This window comes from Saimiri boliviensis, chromosome 11, assembly GCF_048565385.1.
Source record: "Saimiri boliviensis isolate mSaiBol1 chromosome 11, mSaiBol1.pri, whole genome shotgun sequence".
Taxonomy (NCBI): domain Eukaryota; kingdom Metazoa; phylum Chordata; class Mammalia; order Primates; family Cebidae; genus Saimiri; species Saimiri boliviensis.
Genome location: NC_133459.1, coordinates 25709636 through 25728450, shown reverse-complemented (window position 1 = coordinate 25728450; position 18815 = coordinate 25709636). Strand labels below are relative to the sequence as shown.

The 18815-nt window shown below is 50.1% G+C and overlaps 1 protein-coding gene across 3 annotated transcripts in view; it reads left to right on the top strand.

The window, feature by feature from the left end:
- The window catches only part of WASF2 (WASP family member 2), an 89257-nt gene extending 76952 nt beyond the window's left edge, over positions 1-12305 (top strand). For 2 of the 3 annotated variants that reach the window (XM_003921274.3, XM_074380339.1), the window contains exons 5-9: positions 568-685; positions 1691-1821; positions 4262-4417; positions 6722-7236; positions 8251-12305. In XM_003921274.3, coding sequence (XP_003921323.1) covers positions 568-685; positions 1691-1821; positions 4262-4417; positions 6722-7236; positions 8251-8408 — 1078 coding nt within the window. In that variant the 3' untranslated portion in view covers positions 8409-12305. The other variant, XM_074380340.1, reaches the window with a different exon arrangement.
- The last annotated feature ends 6510 nt before the right edge of the window (positions 12306-18815 follow it).

The following is an 18815-nucleotide window of genomic DNA, read 5'->3' as shown; positions in this document are numbered from 1 at the left end:
TAGAAGGGAGCAAGAAGGTAGAGTGCTGTGGTTTCTTATCTGTGTGTGCAGAGAAATAACAGCTGTACACACACACACTTTTCATGTATATATGTGTACATATGCACACACATGAACCTCTACATGTATACACAGATTTCCAGTAGGTGGAAAGCTACTGATGCTTCCTAGAGAGTCCTGGGGAACTGGTGCGAAAAGAGGAACCAATGGTAGAAATTCCCTCTCATGTACCAGGATATCCAAATATCCTCAGGGAGATGTCTGTGGCCATGCAGATCATTAGAAGTAATCAGAATCCCTACTGCTATCACCTGTTCTTGCCCTGACAATGCAAATTATCTACCAGGAATTGAAAGTAAGGCTAAGGTTCTTAAAAAGCCTGAAAAGTAGAGAGGTGCCATTCAGGGGCATTGAAATGCTGGTATGGGAGAGGAAATATGCAATCGATTCAAATGACTTCTTGATTCCTTGGTGTAAAAACTGCTAACTGGTAGGTGTTTGGAATATTGGATTTGGTTGGGAGCTCATCTGTCTACTGACAGCTACTTGTCTTCATTTCTATCCCAGGGATGATGGAAAAGAGGCACTCAAATTCTACACAGACCCTTCATACTTCTTTGATCTTTGGAAGGAGAAGATGCTGCAGGACACCAAGGATATCATGAAAGAGAAGAGAAAGCATAGGGTGAGGGGAAAGGGGCCTCTGTTCTCCACATCAGTAGGCACGATTGTGGAGGGGGGATAAAAAGGAAGCCAGTCTTATGTGAAGTAATCATTTTGAGTGGCTGCTTGCTTGGATGCCAGGTGAAACTCAAAAAAATGTGGCCACACCAAGCACAACCAAGATGAAAGTATAAATCACACCAAAAATGTGTTTGTTCCCCCCAGCGCTATTAACAATTGAGTATATTCAGGCTGAGTTTTAGAAATTGACTTTTCTATTCACCATTTATTTCTCTTGCAATTTGCACCTGACTCTGCTGGACATGCAAGCTGGGCTAGTCCCTTCCCGCCAGTTTTGCAGCTCATTTCTCAGAGATTAGCACAAGGTTCTGCAGTGTTTGATTTGCAACAGGAGCAGTTTAACACCTTCACTACTGGTTGGGTGGGGCCAGGGTCGGGGGATATATGTAAGTTTTGGAGATTCTTCCTCCCCATAGAGTCTTCCTGATATGTATGTGACCTACCAGTTGCAACCTCATTCCTATTAAGCATGGCTGCCGGGAGGCCCAAGAGAGTGCCAGGGGCAAGAGCAGCTGCACAGACTGAAAAATTCTTCATTGATTTTTTTTTTTTTTTAACTATTTCCTTATATATGCCCCAGATAACCGTAGGTCTCATTACATCTCATCTCTCTTGACTGATCTTTGGGGCTGAGCAAATAATAAATAGCTATTTACTAACTTCTAGCAATTAGAGCTTTTCAAAAATGTGAATGAAAAGAGGTAGTGGGTTTCCCATTGCTGGAGGCATTTGAATGTGGGATTGAGCAAATGTTTCACCTAGGAGATGGTGTGGATTAGATGGCCTCTAGATCACGCCAAACCCAGTAATTCTGCAAATTATGTAGTTAATTGTATGTTGTCTAGGCAGATCATCTCTTAGATTTGCATCCATGAAGATGGGTAGAATTTTAATGAAGAACTTTGGAAAATGTTCTACAGAGACCTTCCTGTTCTTTTCATTATAGAAAGAAAAGAAAGATAATCCAAATCGAGGGAACGTAAACCCACGTAAAATCAAGACACGTAAGGAAGAGTGGGAGAAAATGAAGATGGGACAAGAATTCGTAGAGTCCAAAGAAAAGCTGGGGCCTTCTGGGTAGGTAATGCCTTTGTGCTGTCGGTAGCATTCTTTGAAGGGGCTGGGGACCTGGGGACAACAGTCTGACAGCTCTGGTGTGACACCTTTCACACCCCCTGAAGTCTGTCTGTGTGGCTTAGATCAATACCACTATTAATCAGCTACTTTAAAGTGCATCCATCTGGTGATTAAAATTTGCTAAATAAATCAAGAGACTCAGCAATTTAAATGAGGTGACTGGAGTGGTCTGGAAAAGAAAGCCCGTGGCTCCTAGTGCCCTTACTCTGCGAGACACTGACACATCTCAGGGCCACAGAGGAAAGACTGAAAGGGAAGAAGAAAAGTGGTCTTGGGAATCCTTTGCCTCCCGAGCATTGATTTGAAGGTCATGCCTAAGAACTGGGCATTTCACTCTGAGGGCTGGGGAGGGCCGGGCAAGGAAGTTGTTCACATCACTGAAGCAACTTTTCAGTCAGCTTTTGTCAGTCTTGGGAGAGAGGCTGGCCAAGGGACTGAATGCAGACCTCATAGACAGTGTGGGAAAGGTTGCTCGGCCAGTATTGAGCCTATATATCTCTGCAAAGAAATAAGAGGTGTCAGTCTGACCCCATTTCCCAATACCAAATCACACTGGAGGTTTAAAGGCGGGGGAAAGATGGTTTTAAAGCTTGGTGTGATGCTTATCCTGGTATCTGACCTGGTTGACATTCAAAGCCAAGTCACCATGACTGCTTGGAATGAATGTCGCCCTGGTTTTTTCTCTAAATACATTGCATCATGGCTGTCAGAGAACCATGCCAGCCCATGCTGGGTGTCTGGGAATGAAAAAAGGAAAGAGTTGAGTTGTTGTAGCTTTTAGAAATAACTCTACATGAAAATCTTGACTTTTAAAAATCTTGACACTTCTGACACTTGTTCTTCATGGATTAAGAGATCTGGTTTTTTTTTTTTTGTTTTTTTTTTTGAGATGGAGTTTCGCTCTTGTTACCCAGGCTGGAGTGCAATGGCGCGATCTCAGCTCACCGCAACCTCCGCCTCCTGGGCTCAGGCAATTCTCCTGCCTCAGCCTCCTGAGTAGCTGGGATTACAGGCACGCGCCACCACGCCCAGCTAGTTTTTTGTATTTTTGGTAGAGACGGGGTTTCACCATGTTGACCAGGATGGTCTCGATCTCTCGACCTCGTGATCCACCCGCCTCGGCCTCCCAAAGTGCTGGGATTACAGGCTTGAGCCACCGCGCCCGGCCAAGAGATCTGTTTTAAAGAGTGATGAAGACGGTGAAAAGAAAAAATGAACCTTTTTTTTAAACTAGGAAATCACTCCTGAGGGTACCTTCATTACCTTCACCTCCCAGTAAAGGGGGCCATTTTGTTCCATGGACCCATCCTGTTCAGACAGGCATGGTTTGTCACAGGTTCAGTGACTCTAAAGCCAGAAGCTTGCATGTTCAGAATGCCAGCTACCCATGTGTGTCTTTTTTTTGCGGAGTAGGAAGATGAGGATTTGCCTCCCATTTTCCTGTTGTCCAGGCGGTTTGGAGTTGGGCTGCATGGCCAGTCTATCTGGACATGCCTGTTGGTGAACCTATAAAGAGACGTGCCAAGGCTCCAGGGCTCTAGGCCTTGGGGATTTTCCACATCAGAGAATCTTTAGATTCAGTTAGTTTCTTCCAACTCTGTTCTCCCTGGGGTCTGTTTTAGATGAGTTCTTTAGAACTCAACAATGGTGGAAAGAGGGCGGGAGGTAGAGCATAGCAGGCCAGATTTTGCTAGCTGATGCTTGTGTATTTGTGCTTGTTTAAAGTTTTGGTGTTGTTCACCCAAAACAAATTCACCCAAGGCCCAGTGCACTGAGGGACAGGTTTTCATGAGGCAAGCCCTAGCACCCTACTTTAATTGTCAGCTCATTTTGTTTGATAAGAGACCTGGCAGATAGACCACATTTACTATCTCATAGCACCCTGCATTCATCCTGAGCTTCATTTTGCAATCCAGTGCCTCCTTGGCCTTCGAGCTCTCAAGAGGCTTGCTGACCTCAAAATCAGGCTGTGTGCCAGTCACATGTTTGCAACTCACTAGCCTGTGGGACTTGGCTTCACCCTTTGCCCCCGGACAGACTTTGGGATTCAGGTATATCTGCACCTGACACTGGGGAGAGAATTTAAAAGAACTGCCGGGTTTGACAAGGCCAAGACTGGGCAAGGAGCAGCATAGTTTTGATAATCTGGGTTGAATCCTCTTACTACAAACAATTCAGCAGAAATATCTCAGATATGTTTGACAATAGAATATTTAGTCTTAAAATAAAATTTCAGTGTAGTAGAAAATATACGGGAAATATACCTATTTTATTTTTCCCTAATAGCTTTTGTATCAAATGCATTTTTGTAGTACCTTTTAAGAAGAAAACCCACTCAGGCTCTTTAAATGACAGTTTTTGGCATTCGGTTCATTGTCAGGTATCCACCCACCTTGGTGTACCAGAATGGCAGCATTGGCTGTGTTGAAAATGTGGATACAAGCAACTATCCACCACCACCGCAGTCAGACTCTGCTTCTTCCCCTTCTCCTTCCTTCTCCGAGGACAACTTGCCTCCCCCACCAGCAGAATTCAGGTAAATGGTGGCACCTATTCCATCCACTATTGGTGGTTATACACTCAAGAACAAAAGAATGGACCAAGAGCAGTGGCTCACATCTTTAATCCCAGCACTTTGGGAGGCCAAGGCAGGAGGATCTCTTGAGGCCAAAAGTTCAAGACCAGCCTGGGTAACATAGCAAGACTTCATCCCTACTAAAAATCAAAAAAATTAGCTAGGCATGGTGGCACCCATCTGTGGTCCCAACTACTCAGGAGGCTGAGGTAGGAGGATCACTTGAGCCTAGGAGGCTAAGGCCGCAGTGAGCCATGATCATGCCACTGCTCTCTAGCCTGAGTGACAGAGCGAGCCAAAAAAAAAAAAAAAAAAAAGAATAAGAGTTCAGGCCGGGCACGGTGGCTGTAATCCCAACACTTTGGGAAGCCGAGGTGGGTGGATCACGAGGTCAAGAGATCGAGACCATCCTAGTCAACATGGTGAAACCCCGTCTCTACTGAAAATACAAAAAATTAACTGGCCATGGTGGCACGTGCCTATAATCCCAGCTATTTAGGAGGCTGAGGCAGGAGAATTGCCTAAACCCAGGAGGCGGAGGTTGCAGTGAGCCAAGATCACTCCATTGCACTCCAGCCTGGGTAACAAGAGTGAAACTCCGTCTCAGAAAAAAAGAGTTCAAACCCTAGGTCAAGACCACTAAAATAACTTCAAACAAAACTGTCTAGATAATAGAAATAATTAACATTTACCCAGTATTTGCAAGGTGCCAGGCATTATGCTAAACACTGTCCCTGTGTTACAGATGAGTAAACTGTGAGGCACAGAGGGGTCAATGAAATGACCCAAAAGTCACAGCCAGTAAGGGCAGAGCCATGATTGGTCAGTTGGACCAGAACCTGTTTTCTTAACTATTCCTGACTATACCCGAACAAATAGAAGTCACCAACTTTTTTTCTTTAACTCATCATGAAATGAAGTGGTACAAACTGCTGTCCATTAAATAGTTGCAAATACCTTGCCCAGTTGTCTAGGAACCTAGCATAGAGTCACTTCCTCTCTTACTGCTTCTGGTTAGTTTCACTGCTGTGTAGAATCTCCAGAAAGAATGAAACAAAGGGAAAAGGGGTGAAACTCCAAATTTGTCTATTTTGCTATTTGTCAGTGTCCCTGGCAGAGGTGTACAGAGGACGTGTTAGGCAGTAACACTTCAGTAACACATTGAAAAGAGATCTGAGAATTGTTCAGATTGCACTGTTTTCTCAGTTACTTTTGTCCTTTCTGTAGCCTGACAAATGAGAGCTTTGAAAGGTGCACTTTTCTCCTTGAATACTGCTTAATTAGAGATTGAATATGTTGAGGACCCCTCAGATGGAGACCTAAAGCAGTGCTGCCCTCCTCCTCTCCCCTCATTCTTCTTGGCCTTTGAAACCATTAATCCCAAATCTCCTTCTGCTTACCAAATCACTCCAGCTGGTTGCCCTGTCAGATGCAGCTAAGGCTTGAAGGTCTGTGGAAGACTCCAAAATGGCTGCTTTTCTAAGGAGTAGCTATTAGATACAGAGGTGGAAAAAGAAAACCTGCAGCCTCACACATGGCCTGAGACCTTGAAGCTGCATCTGAGCAAATCTGATCCCAGGAGAGGTGTAGCCTTAATCCTCTTTCAAGCCTGGGTCAGGAGTCTGGTGGCACATTTCATTTCCCATCTCTGCACATTCTCAGATTGAGATTCATTCTCTCTCAAGATTTCCCCACATGAGCACTGAAGATGCACTCACCTAAATCTATATCCCGCTCAGGTGTGGTCAGCCTGGCTTGGGTTTCTTGCCCTCTCCAATGCTGGTGAATGTTAATAGCCTGAGAAACAGATCCTGGTGTGTAGGTGGGTGGTTGAATTTTTATTCCAGTTCTCTCTTGCATGCACCCTTAATCCTGACTGCAGGTTTAAACTGACAACTGCCATGGACCATTCTTAGAGAAGGGTTCAGGAGGGTACCTTCCCCAGGAGAGCTGAAAAGGTAGAGGGATGCCTAAGAGACATCTCAGCCAGCCCTTACCTGATAGAGGTATCTGAAGTTCACTTCTTTCAGGTTAGTTTTACTCAATCTGGCTATCCTCCTCTACAGGTGGGAAGCTCATTACCTTACAAGGCTGCTTATTTTATTATTGGTCTGTTCTGACCATAGGTAGGCTTTTCTTTCTGTTTGAGCCAAAGTGAAATAGTATAGTCAACCAAGATAAACCTCAGCATAGAGACAAGGCTAACTGTAGGTAGGTGTTTGCATTCTCAGAGTGATGGTGAGTCTTTTTTCTCTGGCCTTTTAGTTACTCAGTGGACAACCAAAGAGGATCTGGTTTGGCTGGACCCAAAAGATCCAGTGTGGTCAGCCCAAGCCATCCACCACCAGCTCCTCCTCTAAGCTCTCCACCAGGCCCTAAACCCGGGTTTGCTCCACCACCTGCCCCTCCGCCACCTCCCCCTTCGATGATAGGCATCCCACCTCCACCACCGCCTGTAGGATTTGGGTCTCCAGGGACCCCTCCGCCACCCTCACCCCCATCTTTCCCACCTCACCCTGATTTCGCTGCCCCTCCACCTCCTCCTCCACCACCGGCAGCTGACTACCCAACTCTGCCACCACCTCCCTTGTCCCAGCCAACAGGAGGAGCACCTCCCCCTCCCCCTCCCCCTCCTCCTCCGGGGCCTCCTCCTCCCCCTTTCACTGGTGCAGATGGCCAGCCTGCTGTACCACCACCACTTTCTGATGCCACCAAGCCCAAGTCTTCCTTGCCTGCCGTGAGTGATGCCCGTAGCGACCTACTTTCAGCCATCCGTCAAGGTAAGTCCCAGTGGTGGGTCTGGGACTATGGAGCCTTGTCTTTCTGAAGCTAGGATGACTAATTGGGGGATGGGTGAGGGGGCCTCTGTGCTCTTCCCAGGAAATAGCTTTTGTTGGGTGGGGAGAGATTGGGACATTAGGCCTAGGAGCAGCCTGAGAAAAGACTTCACCCTGAAAATACGGAGATTGAGATTTCTTTCCACCTTGGTTTAAAGTAAAGGATTCTTAAACTGGGATCTTGGAAGTCCTTGGAAATATATGCTTATGTATGTTTGCATGCATTTTTTTTTCCTTGGGGAAGGATCCCCATTTTTCATCAGTTTCTCAGAAGGGTTTTATGTCTTCAGAAAAAAGCAAGAATCACTGTCCTAGTGGGTCCTTGTTCAACTGGACTCAGCGACTCCCCTAGCCTTCTTCACCACTTTGCCCTTCATGTCTTCCCTCCTTGCCCCCTGCCCTCTTTCTCACCCCATTTTTCTCATGTTTTCTTTTATCTCCTTCCCTCTTTTCTCCTCTTCCCTCCCCTCCCCTCCCCACTTATCATCTCACTGTCCTGGAACATTGGAATATTTATTCTGTCAGAGGTCAGGTCTGGTCCCAAGGAATTATGGTGGTTTGTTCTGATTGTGATCCTCAAAAAAATTCTAGTCTAGAGGGGACAGTCTATGGCAGCCGAGCCCCATTATAGTTTATGGAATTGGGCAAACTGAGGATCTGCTAGATGGAGTGTGGTGGCTGCTCACCATTTCAAAGCGTGATGAGAGGTCCGTGCCAGCCTGAAAGTGTGTAACCAGGAACGACGGCAGGCTGCCTTTCAGACACACCTGTGGCATCAGGACTACCAATTTCATAAACTCAGTCTTTACTTCTGCTTTTCCAGAAGAACCTTCTTTTTTTTTTTCTGTCTTTTCCTATACGCCTTACCCATTGGTGGCCACTCCCCCTTACCCAGTCCCAAATGGAGTCCAAGGCTGAGGACATGCCTTTCTCACCCTTCTCTGTCTTTGCCACCAGGTTTCCAGCTGCGCAGGGTTGAGGAGCAACGGGAACAAGAGAAGCGGGATGTTGTGGGCAATGATGTGGCTACCATCTTGTCTCGTCGAATTGCTGTTGAGTACAGTGACTCAGAAGATGATTCCTCTGAGTTTGATGAGGATGACTGGTCGGATTAACTCTTTCTGCCTGCTGCCCACCTTCTTTTTCTTCCCTTCCTACCTGCCTTCTTTGATGCCAACCCCAACAGTCCTGTGGGGGAGAAAAGGGAGGAAAAAAGTAATTTTAAGGGGCCAAAGCTTTCCCTGAAGCAACCAAAGATATATCCAAGTGCTTCCTCCAAATCAACCTGTATTTCTTCTCCCCATTGTCAGGCCCTGTGGGGCTCCTGAGATTCTGTAACTGGGATGTTCCCTCTTTCCTTCAAGTGCCTGTTGCATTTTGAAAGGAAGGAGAAATCCCAAAGCAGATTCCTTTGATCGGGTTTCCGTTGGAGATGGTGCCTTCCCTTAGGAGCCATATTCAACTGCAGTCTTCTAAAACCTGTGCCCTCAGCCACTTCGAATAATGCCAGCCACCTTCTGGTTCTAAAGCAGGGGGAGTGGCCTGAATGGACACAGCTGGCCCATTTCCCTGGCACTGAAAGGGCAGAGCAGGCCGAAGGTTCCAATGGCCAGATGTCTCACCCTCTGCCCTAAGCAGCAGGGTGGGCCTGCCTTTTTCTAAGTGATCTCTATGCCTAGGATGTCCTTTATTCCAGGAGGCATCAAGCCTCTAAAGAATGTCTCATCCCCTTTTCCGAGAAGTGATGCCTTTCTGCAGGCTGAGGTTGTTGCCTCCCTCCCAGGATCCCTTTGGTGAGTATGGTGTTCAGGATGCACCACCACCACCTCTAGGTGCCTTCAGGCAACACAGCCCAGTTTCAACCTCTAGTATCCATGACCAAACTCTCCCTGACACATGAGGACAGAGGCCTCTTCTGGCTGTCAGGAGCAAAGCCTGAAGACTTGGAGCCGCAGGGCAGGAATAACAGCGGTGCTCCATGGGTACCACCCTTTAAAGATGCTGAGGCCTAAAGATAGGAAGTGACTTGCTCAAGGTCACACAGTTGGATAGTGACGTAGCTAGAGCCCAGAGTTCCTGATTCCAAGTCACCTGTGCTTTCTGGGACCAAATAATGGGCACCTACTGGAGTCTGGGCAGAGCTTTCATGGCAGTGTGCTACTCCAGACCTCACCGTAGGTTGGGGTCCCAGTAGGAGGACTCAGGGTCTGTGCCAGCGCTGTCAGTGCTGCTCAGACCTTCATAGCCTCTCTTGTCATTCTTTGTTGCCCCTTTTCTGTCACCAATCAACCACATAGCCTTGGGAGCTGCCCTTCTGGGGGACCAGAAGTAGTGAGAGAAGGAAGGGGATAGGCAGCTTTGACAGGTGCTGTTTTCAATTCCTGTGCAACTCCTCCCCCTTTTATTTCCCCAATTTAAGCATAGATTCTGCCAACTGTGGAAACTTCAGTCCCTCAGGCTGGCAGCCGTGCTGGTACCTGCCTGGGGGGGCCTGGCAGCTGTGAAGTAGGCTGAAAGGCAGAGGGGCTCCAGGTCCTGCTTCCACCTCCCCTCACTGCACATGGTGAAGCTTCCTCCCTTCCTCCCCGCTTTTCCCAGGCTAATACACAGGTGCTATTATTCAGGAAAAAACTGGTCAGCTCTGGCCAACAGTGAGGTTTCTTCTCTTCTGCCCTAACTATTGTGTAGCCTCTTATGCTGAAATCGGCTTCTGCTGGCTTCTCCAGCTTTCAGAGCCCTGAAACAAAGAGAAACAGGATCTGTCCCTACCCAGCACAGCAAATGGTTGTAGTAATTGCCAAAGCCCTCGTAAAGCCCTCCGGCTTGAGGAGAGAGTGTATAGTCATGGGTTCTGCCTCTGTGCCCTTGCTGACCGCTTCCCCTCTGCCTTCTTTCCTGGAACTCAGGGTGTGGGGACTGAGCCTGTAGGGGCCAGTGTGCCCTCCTGCTGTGGCCAGTCCCACATGTGCCCTCTTTTCTCTCTCCAGATCAGGTGTCTCTGGCACAGGACTTGGCATCAGGCTCCCTGCTGAGACACCAGGCTATGTGGGCCCCCACCTTGTTTCCCAGGGTGCACTTCAGAAGCCGAAGGTGCTTTTATCAGAACCCTAAAATGGCCGTTGAAGGTGCCTGCGCTGCAGCCCAGCAGTAGCTGGAGAGGCAGGCAGAGGGCAGTGGTTCTCCCAAATAGGAGACCTGGGACCTGGCCAGGCCAGGGTTTGGGCCTAATGGCTTTGACTAAATTACCCCCATCCTCCTCCTTTCCGGAAAAGGGAGAGCTAGAGCCACTCACTATCATTCTGCTCTGACCTTGAAGGGGGCGGTGTTGGCCTGGCTTCTGGAATGGACTGAGTCCATCGCGGAAAGGGCTGGGGGCAGGAGGAGGTGGGGAGGGGCACTGCCTGCGGAAGGTAGGATTAGATCATTAGCTCAGTGACCTCCTAGGGTTTCGATGTGCTGTGTTCTCATCCTACAGCTGGTTTGGTAATGATCTGCAAGTCCCGGAGAGCAACAGCACAGCTCTGCCTGACGCTCTCATTAAAATCTATGCAGCCAAGCTCTGCGCTTTGTAGCAGCCGGCCTTGCGAAGCCTCCTCAGCTCGGGGGGCCGGGGACCCAGTCAGCCAAGAGGCCCTCTGGGCTCCACTTATGCATATGCACCAAAAAAAGGGCTTCTTTAAACCCAGAGCCCTTTAAGATGAGAAAGGACCCAATGCAGGTAATCCTGTTTCTGGATTCATGTTATGTCAAATGCAAAGTTTAGTGATTATTGAATCTGGGCTGAGGCTGGTGAGAATATGGAACAATGGCCCATAAGGACTCCTAAGTGCTGAAGCCAAGGAGCCTCCTTCCTTCCTGGTTCACCCCACCCAGGGGACCTGCCCCCATTCCTGTGGCCCTGGGTCCCAGCTTCCAATAGTGTCAGAAGCGACTTGTGGCTTTGCCTTTGTTGTGAGATGGGTACATTCCAAAGGAGCAGCCCAGGGAGGCGGCAGGCTCAGCCAGCCCTTGGAGGCTCAGAGCAGCTGGCCCAGGCTCCAGCTCCCCTCCAGTGGAAGCTTGAGCACCCTCAGAAACAACCCTGGCCAATGTTACCGCACAGCTGAGGCAGTGTTGTCAGGGCTAATCTGAAATCTCTTCCCGTGGCGCCGATCCTCCGACTCTGCAGTGCCAGCTTGGAGAGATTGAGGTCTCTGTGGCTTTGGTGACCCTGCTTAAGCATTCTCACCGTGTCCCAGCTCTGCTCTAGGACTGCCTCCCACTGCGGCCCCTCACCTGACCTCAGGGCCTGGGGAGGGAGGGAGCCAGTGCTCCGAGGCCAGGGGGCTTTGCTCATGAGAGATGTCAGGCTTCCTGGGGGCATCAGGCTTTGAGTCCTGCCGGGGTCCAGCTGACCTGAGTCCAGGTGTTGTGCAGAGATGTGTCTCATTCTGTGCCTCCTGCCATGTTCACTTGAACAGTGCCTCCGTGTGGGTTAGGGAACAATTTTGTTATTAAGTTTATTCAGTTAATTCACTTGAGAAACTAACCAATTTTTACTTTCTGTCTAGAATGATGTACATGTAGTAGATTGAGCCGTAATGCTCCCAAAGTGCCTTGTTTTCTTAAATATATTTATAAGGACATATTCCAGTGGGTTCTTGGGTGTGTTTGCCACGTCAAGATTTTAGGGAATGGGTGTATGTGTGCTAGGGATGCCATGTGAAAACAGGCCCCGTTCCCCTGAAGATGGGAAAGGAGCTCTTCGGTTGGAGATCTGGGCAGTGGGTTAAGCCAGACCCCGTAAAGTGACCCTTTACTCTTCTGCCGCATTCTCAGACCCTCGGAAAGACATCCAATTTTTTAAAGCCCTGTGGCTCCAGGCCTGGTCTCTTGCTTCCCTGCCAGGCTTATCCTGTGTCTACCATATTTGTGCCCCACTGGCCTGAAGGTTCCATGTAACTATGTACACACATGAATACTTAAATGCCAACATTTTAAATAATTTGATAAAGTCTTTGTAGCCACTCAACCACCTGTGGTGTTTGTGGTATTGTTTTAATGGGACAAGAGAGTAGAAGGAAGTGATACTAATAGCCACAGCTGGTGGCCAGAGCGCAGGAGGGACTCCAGTGTGGGTGGGCCTGAAGTGCTGGAGACTTCTGGGTGTGGAAGGCACACTGTGTGCAGAAGGTAAAGAAGGCTGGAAACCATTTCAGTTTAGGAGGAGACCCAGGTTGGGGGACCTGCAGGGCCAGCTATCCAGTCACCTTCTCAACATGAGAAAGGGGGTGTGCTGGGGCCACAGGAGACAAGCTGCTGGCAACTGTTTGCATCAGGCAGGAGAGGAGCACAGGCTGAATGCTGATGCTGTTCCCAACATCTGGCCGGCATCTTACCAGCCTCTCAGACCCAAGCAACTTACCTTAAATAGAACGATTTACAATGGAATCCGATAAAAGGTTTAGGCTGCTACACGCCCCCTCTCCTGCCTGAGAAAGGCCAGGGGGCTGAGTTTGTATTCTGACCCAAAAAATGACCTACCCAGGAAGCAACGGTTGTTCCGAGCACAGCTGCTGCGGGTAACTGTCCCTGGGGGTAATTTATGAGCAGACACCCAGTTCCGGGCCCAGCAGACACAGTGCAGTGGCCCCCGGGAGAGGGGCGGGAGCAGAGTTGGTGACTGCGGGTCACGCCTGCTGTTCGGAGAGAGTCACCCACTGGCATCCCGGGAGAGGGGGCAGAAGTTTTGAATTGTCAGCAACTGCTGCGCCAGCCGCTCTGAGCTCATCGCTGGAGGTGGTAGTGCAGGGGAGGGGGCCGCGGAGCCAGTTCGCCCCTGCAGAGCCCCCTCGCTCCACCCGCCTGCTCAGGCCTGTGTTTAGTCAGCACTTGGCTTCCCGAGGCCGGTGACTGACAGGCAGCCAGACGCCCGCCCTGACCGAAGACAAAATGGTGGTTCGGGAGCCGCCCTTGCTAGGGAATTAGAGGGAAGGAATGTGGCTCTGGGAAGCAAGAGGCTTGAGCATGAATTCTGGCTCTGCCACTCGGGAGCTGTGACCCTGTGCAAGTCGCTTCACCCCTTTGGGCTGATCCTGAGAAGAATGAGCATTTATTGAGCGCCCACTACCTGCCAAGGACTGCATTATCTTTTGTTTCATTCTTAAGAGGCAAGGGTCCCGCATTTGACACAGGAGAGAAACAGTTGCCTGAGATCACATAGCTGGCCAGGAACAAAATGTGGTTCAAACACAGTCCTCTCTCTAGCCAGAGCCCAATGCTCTGTTTACTATGGGACTGAAACATCTTAAGAGTCTCCATCCAAAATCCTTGAGGGCTTTAACGTTGTAGGGAGCCCAAGGTTTCCATTCTTACCTGCCAGACTCCCTGGTGCCCAGTTTTACAGGGGCAGTGAACAGTGATGGTCATTTTTGCTTTTGCTTTGAAATCAAGTGAGCTTGGCTGAGGGCCTAGCGGAGACCCTTAGAGCAGGAAGTGCCTACACCCTTAGCTACCTGTAAACAAAGTGGATTCCCTAGGTATGGACCAGGGCTTCACAGAGACACACGTGTGAGAGGACCAAGGTCCAGGGACCAAGACACATGAGCACCAGTGCACATACTGTGCACAGATCCTTGTCCTTGTTTTCACAAGAACATAAACCGGCACACGATTACAGGAACCCGTACTCGAAGGCAGCCCTCACACAGTCCTCAGCAGCCGCTCTCCCTACTTGCTGCCTCCACCAGTTCCTCACTGCCCCCTCCTGGCTGCTCAGTGGCCAGGGCAACCTGGCACCATTTCCTGGAAGTTCTGCTCGGGGCTAGTTGTCACCTGGTTCCCTCCTAGATTGTCGGGCTGGGAGCAATTTAAGGGCTCCCTCTGAATAGCCCCCTCAGCCCCTGGAGGTGTGAGTGCTTAGAGGGTGCTCTTGAAGCTTAAGGACAAAAAGCCTTTCATGGGCCAGGCATAGTGGCCTACACCTGTAATCCCAGCACTTTGGGAAGCCAAAGTGGGTGGATCACTTGAAGTCAGGAGTTGAAGGCCATCCTGGCCAAGATGGTGAAACCCCATCACTACCCAAAATACAAAAATTAGCCAGACATGGTGGCAGGCACCTGTAGTCCCAGCTACTCGGGAGGCTGAGGCACAAGAATCACGTGAACCCAGGAAGTGGAGGCTGCAATGTGCTGAGATTGTACCACTGCACTCCAGCCTGGGCAACAGAGTGAGACTGTCTCAAAAAAAAAAAAAAAAAGCCTTTCACATCCAAAGGAATCTTTCATGGGAGAATTGCCAGTTAATATTTGGGGCAAGAGGTCCTGCCTAGATGCCTTCCCTGCCTTTACCTAAGAAACTGCATGCATGTCTACCAGTGTGCACACACGAGCTCACACTGCACACATCATTAAAAAGGAGCAGACATCCTGGCTGAGAAATCAGAGGTCAGATCTAGCCCAGACCTTGGGCCTCAGCTTCCTCACCTATTCAACAAACAGTTGACTACGATGATGTATGCAGCACCTCTACGCTGGCCCTGCACCATCTTGGGAACTGACACCGCTCCCAGACTGTGCATCTTGGAAGGATTACCAATGCAACGCCTTTTGTTACTACTTTATAGATGAGGAAACGAGGTACAGAGAGCCACAGCAACTTGCCTGAAGTCACACAGCAAGCTAGCAGCAGGCATGGAAATAGAAACCTTTTTTCCAATGCTCTAGACTGCCTGCAGGAGAGCAGAGCACCTTGTGGGCTTGGGCCACAGCCAAGAAGACTGAAACTGCAAGGGCTAAAGCCAGAAGCTATGCCATTTTTTCTTGGAGCCATGACAGTGTCCCTGTGGCTGCCTAACGGCTTAGGAGAGGCCCAGAGGAGGTCCCAGGCTTAGGCATTTAGCATGGAGGCTGGGAAAAGACAGGTTGGAAGTTGGGTGGGTTCCATCACGCCCTATCCCCCCCACAGTAGACTGAGCAAACCTCAAGCTTCCTTTTATGTAAAGCCAGAGGCCGGCTAAAGAGGGTTCTCCCTAGCTGTGGCCACTTCATAGCTTGTTCATCAAGGCATATACACGCATGTGAGCGGTGTGCATGGATGTTCTGCATGCATATCTGGACTCTACATGTGTCTGTCACAGTGTGGATAGATGTTGGTGCATGCCTGGAAGTACACCTAGGACATTCATGGGCACGTCTAATGTGTATGTGTATGTGTTTGTGAGGCCATATACATGCGACTGTGTTTCTGTGTGTTTGGATGTGCATATATAAATGATGTCTGTATATCTGGCAGGTGACCATGAACATGTAAAATTTTGCTTGCATGCATACTTGGTACATTCATGAGTGTACTTGGGTTTGTGCAGATGTTCACCTGTGTTAGTGTGCCGAGTGGGTGGAATATGTCTGCACACATGGCTGGTGATTGTGTGTAAATGTGCATGCCGGGCTGGCTTCGGGTGACTATGTAGATAACGAATCATAGGAGTGCCCTCCCAAGAGAGTATGAAGCCAGTGTTCGGCCCAATCCTGGAACAGGGGGTGCTCTGCCTGGCTCCAGCCAGGCACTGGGCTTTCAGCACCCCCACCCTCACCCTCTACATGCACAGTATTCCCTAGACCCATCCTGCTTGGCCAATTTGCAGCCTCTCGCTCCCAGCTCCTGAGAAGGCCTGCAGCAAAGTCAAGGGACTGTTGGCCAATTAGTGAGGGGATTAATCAGGGATCGCCCCCCCCCGGGGGGGGTGGGAAGCTGAAGGCAGGCATTGGGGTTGGCAGGAGCATGAGCTGCTTGTCATGAGGCAAGGGAAAGGGGAGACAAGGAGTGGAGGTTGAGCCAGCCCGTTGGTTCTGGAAACCGAGGGTCAACCTGTGAATTCAGGATTGCTGAGCACTGCCAGCAGCAGGGAGCATGTGTGAGTGTGTATGCTGTGTGTGAAAGGGCGTGCACCTCTATCCACACAAGGACTTGAATGCAGTACTGCATGCAAATGTGTATACATGACTATGGATACCATCTATATACCCATGCAGTTGTTTGAGTATGTGAGTGTGCTAATGGGTTTGGTTATGCAAACATGTTTGTTGCATCTGTGTACACATACAGAGAAAGTTGACATGGTTCGTGTACACATGTGCAGTGATGTATCTGCATGCACAAGTGTGTATGTGCTAGTGTGCAGATGCATCTGGGTATATGTACATATGTGTCTGCATGTGTGTGTGTTCTCAGAATAGCCAGGTGCCTAGACGTGTGCCTGCATGTGCCATGAGCACGTGTCTGTGTATGCAGATCTCAGCACGGAAGGAGCTGGGGGGATGCGGGACTGGTGGTCTCCAGGCTCCAAGAGGGAATCTGACAGCTGAGCCTTGCCGCAGCCCCCAGCCCTGGGAGCCTGTTTTCCAGCCTGCGGAAGCTGTGAGCCCATGAACTCATCTTATATTAATAGCTGCTGTCTCCTCACTTACTGCAAGGAGAGGCAGACATGGCCCCGGCGGGGGCTCAGCACTCAGGGCTGCCCCCCGTCACACACACCAGGACCAAGGGAGGTGGAGAGGAGGGTTGAGCTCCAGCCCCATCCCAGGGCCTACTCCAGCAGGAAGGTGGGGCTCTGGGCCTTGCCCTGTCTCCCCCAATTCAGGGGGCTACATCACCAGTTCACCTTCCTGGGGAGTTGGAAAGCTGGCAGAGGCAGAGAGGCTAGAAGGCATGGCTACCCCTCCCCAAACATGCACACTCCAGCAAACTCAGGCGTGCGCACACACAAGCATGCAGTGCTGAGCAGCTCCAGGCTGAACACAGAGGACTCTGAGGCTGAAGGAGACACAGGAGGCCTCAGTCTGAGTGGGGAAGACACGGTCCTGCCCTCAGGGACCCTCAATCTGAGGCAAAAGACATGACCCTGTTCTCAAGAGGCCCCAGGCTCCCAGTCTGAGGTGGGAGTCATGACCTTGTATTCAGGAGCTCGTAGTTCTGAGGAGAAAGATCTGCCTTCGGAGCCTTCGGTTTGAGAAGACAGACATTCCTTCTGTGGGGGACCCTCAACTGGAGGAAGGACGTGCAGCCCTGTCTTCATTCTGAGGAGGGAGACAAGACTTCTCTGTAAATGTTTACTCAGGGGAGGTGTAGCAAGGCATATTGGATCACACTCTCATAGCCACGAAAGGGCTCAGGCAGGGAGGCTTCCTGGAGGAAGCATGGAGTGGAGGTACAGGGAAGAAGCGTGAAGCCGATCTGCAGAATCCTGGGAGGAAGGAAAAGCCAGCCCCACCATACACAGTACAATCTGAGGGACAGATTCACACACCCCTCAAGGTGGGCCCATGACCCAAGGCAGAGACCCCAGATGGAGGCTGCCAGAAATGCCACAGCTCCAGCCCACAGCCACCCCCAGAGGGACAGAAGAAGCTCCTCAGTGCAGGGGCCCGACACAGGCCCTCCCAGGCACAAGGATGGCAGCAGCTCCTTTCTTGGGCCCTGGAGCTGGAAGCTGGGCTGGGGAAGCAAAGGGCTGAGCCCCACCAGGGTAGGGCGGGCACACGGTGCCTCTCCTCTGGACCTTAGTGGGGCTCAGGAGCATGAGGCAGGGGCAGCAACAAGGCCCTGCCCTGTGCCGTGCTTCCAGAAATCTGGGTTTAACCTGGAGAACCCCCGCTTCCCCTGGCCTGGGGACTTGCCCAGTTCCCTTCCTTGATGTTTCTGGGTTGTTTCTGAAGCACACTCCATCATCCAGGAAAGAAAGAGATTTGGAGTCAGATGGGCCTGGGTTCAAATTGCAGCTCAACTTCTTACCAACCCCTGATTTTGGACCAATCCAGTGTCACCTCTCAGGGAGGCTTTTCCTGGGCATCCTCACTTAAAAATTTCTCACATTCTCCCCATCTTTCTTCCCCTGCTCTTTCTCTGAGGACTTGTCACTGTGTAACATAACATTTTGGGAAAAACTTTGTATTACCATTTCCCCCAGCTAGAACTTAAGCAGTCCACAAGGACAGCAATGAATGAATGAAGGCCCATTACTCTTGGAGCCCCAACGTCCTCTTTTGTAAAATGGGGAGAGCAATGGTGCCCATCTGATGAAGCCATGCTGACGGTGTGGGATGTTTAGCTCAAAGCTTGGCGTGGGGGAGGTGCTTGCTGAGTAGGGACTTTTCCCAGGGATCTGTCAGGAGGATGGGGATAGAATAAGGCTTGGCATGGGCCGGGCGCGGTGGCTCAAGCCTTTAATCCCAGCACTTTGGGAGGCCGAGGCGGGTGGATCACGAGGTCAAGAGATCGAGACCATCCTGGTCAACATGGTGAAACCCCGTCTCTACTAAAAATACAAAAAAAAATTAGCTGGGCATGGTGGCACGTGCCTGTAATCCCAGCTACTCAGGAGGCTGAGGCAGGAGAATTGCCTGAACCCAGGAGGCGGAGGTTGCCGTGAGCCGAGATCGCGCCATTGCACTCCAGCCTGGGTAACAAGAGTGAAACTCTGTCTCCAAAAAAAAAAAAAAAAAAAAGCCGGGCATGGTGGCTCAAGCCTGTAATCCCAGCACTTT